The 10,416-nt window shown below is 53.5% G+C and overlaps 2 protein-coding genes across 2 annotated transcripts; one reads left to right on the forward strand and one right to left on the reverse strand.

Moving 5' to 3' along the window:
- Positions 1 to 4,272: 4,272 nt before the first annotated feature.
- Positions 4,273 to 4,602, reverse strand: LOC137851881 (feather keratin 2-like). Its single transcript, XM_068672978.1, has 2 exons — positions 4,365 to 4,602; positions 4,273 to 4,331 (listed from the first exon to the last, which is right to left on the reverse strand). Exons 1-2 carry the CDS (start codon positions 4,600 to 4,602, stop codon positions 4,273 to 4,275), a joined length of 297 nt encoding a protein of 98 aa, XP_068529079.1.
- A 5,108-nt stretch (positions 4,603 to 9,710) lies between these two features.
- LOC137851882 (feather beta keratin-like) lies at positions 9,711 to 10,040 on the forward strand. The gene has a single exon (XM_068672979.1). The coding sequence runs from the start codon at positions 9,711 to 9,713 to the stop codon at positions 10,038 to 10,040; it is 330 nt and encodes a 109-aa protein (XP_068529080.1).
- The last annotated feature ends 376 nt before the right edge of the window (positions 10,041 to 10,416 follow it).

Here is a 10,416-nt window from a genome sequence, read left to right on the forward strand (position 1 = left end):
GGACCCACGCCAACACCCCTGACAGCAGCCTCCAACACCGTGCCAGACAGCTCTCAGGCTGAGGATGCTCCTCTGTGCCGCTCATGGCACACGGGCTTACCAGCCGTAGCTCATTCCATGACACAAGAAAGCCAGCAAGGAAGGAAGGGGCCATTCCATGCTGTCAGGAATCATGGCCAACATACCTCCTTCTTTCTTCCTCTTTCTCCTTTCCATAGCACCACCACCTACGGCCGCTACTCTCTGCTGCAATGCCTTGCTCACTAGCACAATCCCTTGGGAAACCTTCTGGGGCTGCTCCTACCACGGGGTAGGGAGACCTTGGGGCTCTGGGAAAATCTGCTCTACGCAAGGGACATAGGCTTCTGGTTGCCCTCCAGGCACCTCAGAATGTGCACCTTCCACTTGACACTCCCTCAGTTTCATGTTTTCCTCAATAAAATCATTCTGCATCCTGAGATTCCTCCTCTTCCTGTCTTCTCCCAGCGCTCTTCAATTTCACCCAACAAAAAGAACAAAAAGCAGGGCTCAAGTGGCCATCAGGGCCCAAGCCTCTTGGTGTTCAAGAAGCGTTTGGACAATGCTCTTATATAGTTCCTTCTCACTACCATGGAAAGACATGATGGGCCACTCAGCAGATAAGCAATTGCCTGCACTGTCACATGCCAAGAGTTGCGCTCAATAGCTAGCTTGTCTGGAAACATTAGTTGAGAGTTTAGTGAGACGGATGGTTAGTGAGTCATGTATTTGACATTTAGAATAGAATAATTGGCAGAGGTTACTTGGTGAAGCTAAACAGTTGTCCACTTCTCAAGTGATGGTTCAGTGTTGAGGAAACTTTAAGGGTCAGATGCGGATGATACACAATGAAGTACTTACATGGTATTGTCTTTGGCAACAAAGCCTGAAACCCTAGGTATCTGTAACACCAGGGATTCTTGGTGCACTGTGCCTAAGAGGCATAGTATGGAGAGTGGAGCAGAGCAAAGGCACTGTGGCCAGGCTCTGTGACGTCCCTTCCGGGATCAGGAACCAGATGGTATTGTGGAACTGACAGACTGCATGGGCAGCTCTGGCTCAAACTGATAACCAATGCATGGCCTTTTGGTGAACAAGGACTTGTACTCCTGATGCTTCTAATTTACTAGACTGAAAGTTTATTCTGCTGTTTGGGAATCCATGATCGTGATTATGTGACTGTGCTTATAATGCTTATTGCACTAACTGTGCATCCATGATGGTGATAATTCAACATACATTGAATATAACCAGATTTATAGTAGCAGGCAGCTTTACCGAGCAAAACCTTGAGTCAGCAATGCAGCCTTGCAGCAAAAGAGGCCGCCAGGCTACAGGAGGGCATGGGAAGAGCGTTGCCAGCAAGTTGAGGAAGGCGCTCCGTCATCTCTCCTCAGCACCAGTGAGGCCCCTTGTGGAGTCCTTTGTCCAGTTTGAGGCGCCCCAGAGGATGGCGGAAGCAGACAGGCTGGAGCAATTCCAGTGCATTGCAACCAAGATGCTGAAGGTCCTTGATCCTCTTCAATATGAGGAGAAGGTGAGAGAGCTGGGCATTTTCAACCCGCAGAGAAGGGTGCTCAGGCTGAATCTCCTCCTTGTTCTAAATACCGGATGGGCGGGAACCAAGGCAAGGGAGCCAGACTAAATTCAGTTACTGCCTGCTGCCAGGAGAAAGATGAGTGGATGCCACAGAGAAGCAATTGCCTTGGAAGAGCGGGAACCCCTTTTTCGCTGTGAGAGTGGTCAAGCAGTGGACCTCAAGTTTTGTATTTCCATCCTTGGAGATATGAGAAACCCAGGAACTGCACATGGTCCTGGACAGCCTGCTGTAGCTGCCTGTGCTTGAGCAGGGCACTGGCAGTACATGGTCTCCAGAGTGTTATATATACGTTCATCTGATTCATGTCAGTATGGAACATTTTCTCCCTTTCCTCCCAGTGTCCCAGTCTCCCCCTCATTATAGTCAAATTATCAAATCTTCAGAAATATTCCTCAAATCCATGAGCCTATTTGCTTTTGTTATTCGGAACTCTTATTCCTAACAGTTACAGCCTTTTTGCCTTCTTTGTGGTTGATTTAGCACTGCTATAGATGTGACTGGAGTGTCCCTGTGAATGGCCTGTAAGGAATGTTTTAACTACTTGTGAAGTGTCAATAAGAGAGCTATTTGTGTTTGTATGTTCTTTCTTTGAAGTCTCTGATGTCTGGGGGTTTCAGAACAACTGCTAAAAACTAGTGACTGTTATGGCTTCTGAATGGGACACTATGCAAGCCCCTGATATCTGGCCAGGTGGCCAGGAGATTAAGGAGAAGAAAAAAGAAGCTGAAGGATGGCTAGGAGACAAAACTTGCAGGGGACACTGTGTAAGCTTTTGACATGCTACCAAGGAGTACAAAGGGGAAGGACAAGAAAAAAACGTGGAGAGGAAGACTATGAGCCTTCAGCATGAAAAACCCCTAGAGACCCCCAGAGAGACCACCGGAGACTGATGCGCATGCTCCAGTAGTAGGGACTGAATCCCGGAAGCTAATTATAATAACCTATTTTTTTTAGAAGTAGTAATGAATATGTATTAGTCTAGGAGCATAAAAATCAACTACTTGATGTAACTGGTGTGCGTCCTGGTGGAGCGGAGACTCCCGGTACACCCAGCGCTGTTTGCTTACCTCTATTCCCTTAATAAATTGTGAACTTTGATTATAATAATATTTTGAAGACTGAGCCATTTATAACAAGAGGTTACTTCCAAACGGAAGGGAATCTCTGGCTGCATCTGTTGTCAATGCAGGAGAAAGTGCTGGGTGAGAAAGCAGTCCAATGTGTGCTGACAAAGAAAGATTGTTTCAGAGGGCACGTGCAGCAGAGGTGTGCCCAAGCCTTTTTTTGGTCACGTGTAGGTCTTCTATGACATACTGCAAGGTGTGGTGTCCCTTTTTGACTTGCCCCGATGATGTCTTGAGCTTTGGCTTTGTCGTGAGGGAAGTGGGAAGAAGAAGGGAAGAGGAGGAGCATCAGGCTGGCATGAGACCTTTAGACCTTTATTGAGGAAAGCACATGGAAAGGAAGGAGCAGCAAGTGGAACATCCCCGGGGGGTCTTGGATGCACGTTGGGTAACCAACAACGTCATCCTTGTGCACGGAATATTTTCCTGGAGCACAGAGATCTTCCTGCCCTGTGATAGGAGCAGCAGAGAGGGAGTCCATCCCTGGTGGCGTTTGGCTTGTGAGCCCGTCATAGCAGCAAAGAGAACCGGACACAGGAGACAGTGCAAGTCAAGGAAAGAAGTGGGGGAATGGTAGAATGTAAGTGGGCCATGTTTCCAAACATCGTGGAGTAGTCCACGTCCTTGCTTGTCTGGTTCATGCCTTGAGAGAAATAGCCGTGGTTGTGGAGCTGATTACTGAGTGGGTCAGGGATGGCACAAAGGAGCATCTATAATCCACAAGGCGTCTCGCACCATCCGTGTGTTGTCTGTGTGAAGGACAACTCTGTTAAATAATACTGGTCTCAATAGAGACCCCAGAGGGACACCACTCTTCCCTGGTGTCCACCTGGGCACCGAGCTGTTGAGCGCAACTCTGGAGATGTGACCATGCACACAATTCCTTATCTGCTGAGTGGTCATCATGTCTTTCCATGGTAGTGAGAAGGAGCTATATAAGAGCGTTGTCCAAACGCTTCTTGAACACCAAGAGGCTTGGGCCCTGATGGCCACTTGAGACCTGCTTTTTGTTCTTTTTGTCGGGTGAAGTTGGAAGAGCGTTGGGAGAAGAAAGCAAGAGGAGGCATCTGAGGATATGGGATGCAGATTGATTTTATTGAGGAAAACATGAAACAGAGGGAGCGTCAAGGTGCACATTCTGAGGTGGCAGGATGGTGACCACCAGCCTCTGTCCCTTGTGTAGAGCAGATTTTCCCAGAGACCCATGGTCTCCCTACCCCGTGGTAGGAGCAGCCCCAGAAGGTTTCCCAAGGGATTGTGCTAGTGAGCAAGGCATTGCAGCAGAGAGTAGTGGCCATAGGTGGTGGTGCTATGGAAAGGAGAAAGAGGAAGAAAGAAGGAGGTATGTTGGCCATGATTCCTGACAGCATGGAATGGCCCCTTCCTTCCTTGCTTGCTTTGTTGTGCCATGGAAGGATGAACCGCAACTGGTGAGCCCGTGTGCCATGAGCGGCACAGAGGAGCATCCTCAGCCTGAGAGCTGTCTGGCACGGTGTTGGAGGCTGCTGTCAGGGGTGTTGGCGTGGGTCCTTAGCAGGGGTAGCAGCCTCTTCCGCCAGAGATGCAGCCCAGGCCTCCGAAGCCAAAGCCTCCCAAGCCTCCCAGGCCAAAGCCTCCGAAGCCGCCTCCAGAGATGGGCACTCCCTGGGCGCTGAGGTTGCTGCCCACGGCAGCTGATGCGGAGGATCCAACGGCGGTGTTCTGGGGGAAGGAGCTGAGGATGGGTCCTGGCAGGGTGACCAGCACAGCAGGAGGCTGGATGACGACGCGGGAGTCCTCGCACTGCCTGACACAGGGCTCGTTGCAGCTGTTAGCCAGCGGGGTGGGTCCGCAGGGGCGGCAGATGTCGTAGCAGGACATGTCTGTGTTGTGGAGGGTGCCTGGAAGAGAGGGTGTTGGGAAGGCGGAGGATGTTAGGGGTGTGTGGAGCGGTGCTGGGGGAGGCCAAGGGAGTGGGGAGGCCTGGGGTAGTGAGGAGCATGGCTTTGGGGAGCAGAAAGGCTGCTGAGGCTGGGGCGAGCAGCCGTGTGGGGCGATAAGGCTGGTCAGGTGGGTGAAGGATGGGAGTGGGGTTCAGGCTCACCTTGTTGGTCGCAGGGGAGAAGGCGTCAGGAGGAGTGTGTGAGGGAGCAAGGCACAGGGCCGGCTTTTATGCTGGTCCTTGAGTGCCTTTGGGGAAGAAACTCTTTGCGCATGACAGCATTTAGCGTGAGCTGCTCTTACATGCCAAACCCTGGCAAGTAACGAGGTGGGGTGTGTTGTTGTTCCCACAACGCTCTGGTGTCCTTTTCTCCTGTTAAGGATGTGTCTCTGTGGCCGTGGCGGCAGCTTTTAAGTGAGAGTGGCTCTTTGGGTGGATTTGCATGGAGCGTGCATTTGAGGGCAGTCGGCAGACGCGGCCAAAGCATGGGAGAGGTGGGGTGTCATGAAGTGAGGTCATGGTGTGTCACTCATGTGGTGCTGTTTGTGGCTGCATTGTTGCGAGGAGGGGGCCCTATTTGCTGGCCTCGCCATAACGCAGGCTGGTCTGGGCTTCCCAGATGTACTGGGCACGAGGCTCAGGCATTGATGTCACACTCGCTCCCTCCTTGCCATCCTGCCCTCTCTGTACACTTGTGTTTATTCAGTACCCTGAGCTGGTGGAAGGGGATGGGGAGCAGGATGTGGCCCTCACCATCCACGAAGAACTGGTTGGTGACCTGCTACGGCACTTGGATGTGCACAAATCAATGGGGCCGGATGGGATCCACCCAAGGGTACTGAGAGAACTGGCAGAGGAGCTGGCCAAGCCCCTATCCATCATTTATCAGCAGTCCTGGCTATCGGGGGAGGTCCCAGCTGACTGGCGGCTAGTGAATGTGACGCCCATCTACAAGAAGGGCCGGAGTGCTGACCCAGGGAACTACAGGCCTGTCAGTTTGACCTCAGTACCAGGGAAGCTCATGGAGCAGATCCTCTTGGGAGTCATCATGCGGCACTTGAAGGGCAAGCAGGCGATCAGGCCCAGTCAGCATGGGTTTATGGAAGGCAGGTCCTGCTTGACGAACCTGATCTCCTTCTATGACAAAGTGACGCGCTGGGTGGACGAGGGAAAGGCTGTGGATGTAGTCTACCTTGACTTCAGCAAGGCTTTTGACACCGTCTCCCACAACATTCTCCTCAAGAAACTGGCTGCTCTTGGCTTGGACTGGCGCACGCTTCGTTGGGTTAGAAACTGGCTGGATAGCCGGGCCCAAAGAGTTGTGGTAAATGGAGCCAAGTCCAGTTGGAGGCCAGACACTAGTGGCGTCCCCCAGGGCTCGGTGCTGGGGCCGGTCCTCTTTAACATCTTCATCAATGATCTGGACGAGGGCATTGAGTGCACCCTCAGTAAGTTTGCAGATGCCACCAAGTTAGGTGCGTGTGTCGATCTGCTCGAGGGTAGGAAGGCTCTGCTGGAGGATCTGGATAGGCTGCACCGATGGGCTGAGGTCAGCTGCATGAAGTTCAACAAGGCCAAGTGCCGGGTCCTGCACCTGGGGCGCAATAACCCCAAGCAGAGCTACAGGCTGGGAGATGAGTGGTTGGAGAGCTGCCAGGCAGAGAAGGACCTGGGAGTGATGGTGGACAGTCGGCTGAATATGAGCCAGCAGTGTGCTCAGGTGGCCAAGAAGGCCAACGGCATCCTGGCTTGTATCAGAAACAGCGTGAACAGCAGGGCTAGGGAGGTGATCGTCCCCCTGTACTCGGCTCTGGTGAGGCTGCACCTCGAGTACTGTGTTCAGTTTTGGGCCCCTCGCTACAAGAAGGACATCGAGGTGCTTGTGCGGGTCCAAAGAAGGGCGACGAAGCTGGTGAGGGGCCTGGAGAGCAAGTCCTATGAGGAGCGGCTGAAGGAGCTGGGCTTGTTCAGCCTAGAGAAGAGGAGGCTCAGGGGTGACCTTATCGCTCTCTACAGATACCTTAAAGGAGGCTGTAGAGAGGTGGGGGTTGGCCTGTTCTCCCACGTGCCTGGTGACAGGACGAGGGGGAATGGGCTAAAGTTGCGCCAGGGGACTTTTAGGTTAGACGTTAGGAAGAACTTCTTTACTGAAAGGGTTGTGAGGCATTGGAACAGGCTGCCCAGGGAGGTGGTGGAGTCACCATCCCTGGAAGTCTTTAAAAGACGTTTAGATGTAGAGCTTAGGGATATGGTTTAGTGGGGACTGTTAGTGTTAGGTTAGAGGTTGAACTCGATGATCTTGAGGTCTCTTCCAACCTAGAAATTCTGTGATTCTGTGATTCTGTGATTCCTTGTCTTTCACATTGGGTGTCATACGTCAGTTGGCGACTTGGTGGCGTTTGTGCTTGGAAGGTCTTTTGTGGGAGAACGGAGGTTGTCATTTTTCTTCTTTTGACAGCTTGGAGGTTGTCTGGCTTCCTTGTCTTCATTCCCGCCCATCCAGTATTTGGAACAAGGAGGAGATTCAGCCTGAGCACCCTTCTCTGCGGGTTGAAAACGCCCAGCTCTCTCACCTTCTCGTCATACTGAAGAGGCTCCAGGCCCTTCAGCATCTTGGTTGCAATGCACTGGAATTGCTCCAGCCTGTCTGCTTCTGCCATCCTCTGGGGCGCCTCTAACTGGACAAAGGACTCCACGAGGGGCCTCACCAGTGCTGAGGAGAGATGACGGAACGCATTCCTCAATTTGCTGGCATCGCTCTTCCCCATGCCCTCCTGGAGCATGGTGGCCTCTTTTGCCGCAAGGCTGCATTGCTGACTCATCGTCAGCTTGCTCTCCAACAGCAACACAAGGTCCTGCTTGGCAAAGCTGCCTCCCCTGTGTCGGACAACACCATGTCCTGCTGCCTGGCGTTAGTCCTCCCTAGAGGCAGCAATTTGCTTTGCCCCTTCTGCAACTTCATGAAGTTCCTCTCTGCCCAGTTCTCCAGCCTCTGCACATCATTCTGAATGGTGCCACGTTCATCACGTGCATCAGTCGCTCCTCCCTGTCTCGGGTCATCTGAAAACTTCCTGCGGGGTGACTACATCCAATTACCCACCTCACTAATGAGGATTTTGAACACTGCTGACCTCACTGCCGAGCCCTGGCCCACACCGCTAGGGCCTTCTTCCAACACCACTCTGTGCCAATCAGCACAAGCCTCTGCACCCAAGCAATCGGCCACCTTTCAGCCTACCTGTGTCCCTTTATCTAACCTATACTTTATCCAACCCATACTTTGTTTGCTTTTCTATGAGCGTGTCATGGGAGCAAGTGCCAAAGAAAGCCCTTACTACATACAGGCTTTCCTAAAGTTGAGCAGCTGCCACTGCTTTTTCCTCATCCACCAAGCTGGTCACTTCAACACAGAAGAGGCTGAGGAGGTTCCCGCGTGACTTTCCCTATGTAAATCCTTGCTGACTACTGCCCATCACATTCTGGTTCTTCGTTTGCTCAACAACACTTTCTGGGACAATTTCCTTTAGAACCTTCCCAGCGACTGAAGTCAGGACAACCAGCTTCTGGTTGCACACAACTTTCTTGTTCACCTTCTTGAACACAGGAGCGGGGCGACTCTCTTCCAGCCTTCGGGAGCCTCTCCCACTCACCAGGACCTTTCAAAGCGAATTAGTAGTGGCCTCCCAAGGACACCACACCGTGCCCTCAGCATTCCTGGCTTCAATGCAGTAGGCCTCACGGACCATGGCACACCCAGTTGCACAGCCCCCTTTCCTACCTTGCTTCATCTTCCTCAGCAACCAACACTACTCACTTCAGCAGCAAGCCAAATCCATCTCAGCCGAACGGGGACAGGCCTTGCCACTCAACAGCCATGCCAGGACCACCAAGCCAGGAGGGGCTCACGGCTGTGGCCCTGCGCACCATGCATGCCTCCAATTGCCCGCTGCAGGGTCTAAACCCTGCGTCTGACCATCATAGCGTAGGCAGGGGAAGGGCCTCACCCTTGGACGCTCAGCACCAAACAAGACCCCAAAAGCTCTGCCTCAGTCTCCCTGACAAACCACTGCCCCTCAGCTCAGGGCTTGCAAGCTCTTAACCAAGCCTGAGAGGACAACGTCCTGCTGTCGCAAAAACCTCTCCTCCGCATGACCAAACTACCACCCCCATGCTGCCACAAGAAGAAAACACGCAGCCTCCCTTCTCCCACAAAAGGACCTTTCAGGCACAAAGGCCACCAAGCCGCCAACTGATGTAGGACACCCAATGTGAAAGATGAGGAATAAACACAAGCATAGGGAGTTTACAGGAAGGCAAGGAGGGAGCGGGTGCGATGTCAGTGCCAGTTCCTCATGCCCAACACATCTGGGAAGCCCAGACCAGCCTGTGTTATGGCGAGGCCAGCAAATAGGGCCCCCTCCTCGCAACAATGCAGCCGCAAACAGCACCGCACGAGTGACACGCCATGACCTCACTTCATGACACCCCACCTCTGCCATGCTTTGGCCGCGTCTGCCGACTGCCCTCAAACGCACGCTCCATGCAGATCCACCCGAAGAGCCACTCTCACTAAAAAGCTGCCGCCACGGCCACAGAGACACATCCTCAACAGGAGAAAAGGACACCAGAGCGTTGTGGGAACGACAACACACCCCACCTCATTACTTGCCAGGATTAGGCATGTAAGAGCACCTCATACTAAATGCTGTCATGCGCAAACGGTTTCTTGCCCCAAAGGCACTCAAGGACCAGTATAAAAGCGGTACCTGCGCTTCACACCCTCAAACACTCCTCCCGACGCCTTCTCCCCTGCGACCAACAAGGTGAGCCTGAACCCCACTCCCATCCTTCGCCCGACCGACCAGCCTAATATCCCCAACCTTACTATCCCCTCAGCCTCAGCAGCCTTTCTACCTCCCCAAAGCCATGCTCCCCACAACCCCAAGCCTCCTCGTTCCTTTGGCCTCCCCTGGCACCGCTCCTCACGCCCCCAACACCCTCCACCTTCCAAACACCCTCTCTTCCAGGGACCCTCCACACCACAGACATGTCCTGCTACGACATCTGCCGCCCCTGCGGACCCACCCCGCTGGCTAACAGCTGCAACGAGCCCTGTGTCAGGCAGTGCGAGGACTCCCGCGTCGTCATCCAGCCTCCTGCCGTGCTGGTCACCCTGCCAGGACCCATCCTCAGCTCCTTCCCCCAGAACACCGCCGTTGGATCCTCCGCATCAGCTGCCGTGGGCAGCAACCTCAGCGCCCAGGGAGTGCCCGTCTCTGGAGGCGGCTTCGGAGGCTTTGGCCTTGGAGGCTTGGGAGGCTATGGCTTCGGAGGCCTGGGCTGCATCAACGGCGGAAGAGCCTGCTACCCCTGCTAAGGACCCACGCCAACACCCCTGACAGCAGCCTCCAACACCGTGCCAGCCAGCTCTCAGGCTGAGGATGCTCCTCTGTGCCGCTCATGGCACACGGGCTCACCAGCCGTAGCTCATTCCATGACACAAGAAAGCCAGCAAGGAAGGAAGGGGCCATTCCATGCTGTCAGGAATCATGGCCAACATACCTCCTTCTTTCTTCCTCTTTCTCCTTTCTGTAGCACCACCACCTATGGCCGTTACTCTCTGCTGCAATGCCTTGCTCACTAGCACAATCCCTTGGGAAACCTTCTGGGGCTGCTCCTACCACGGGGTGGGGAGACCCTGGGGCTCTGGGAAAATCTGCTCTACGCAAGGGACATAGGCTTCTGGTTGCCCT

Source organism: Anas acuta, chromosome 2 (assembly GCF_963932015.1).
Source record: "Anas acuta chromosome 2, bAnaAcu1.1, whole genome shotgun sequence".
NCBI classification, from domain to species: Eukaryota; Metazoa; Chordata; class Aves; order Anseriformes; family Anatidae; genus Anas; species Anas acuta.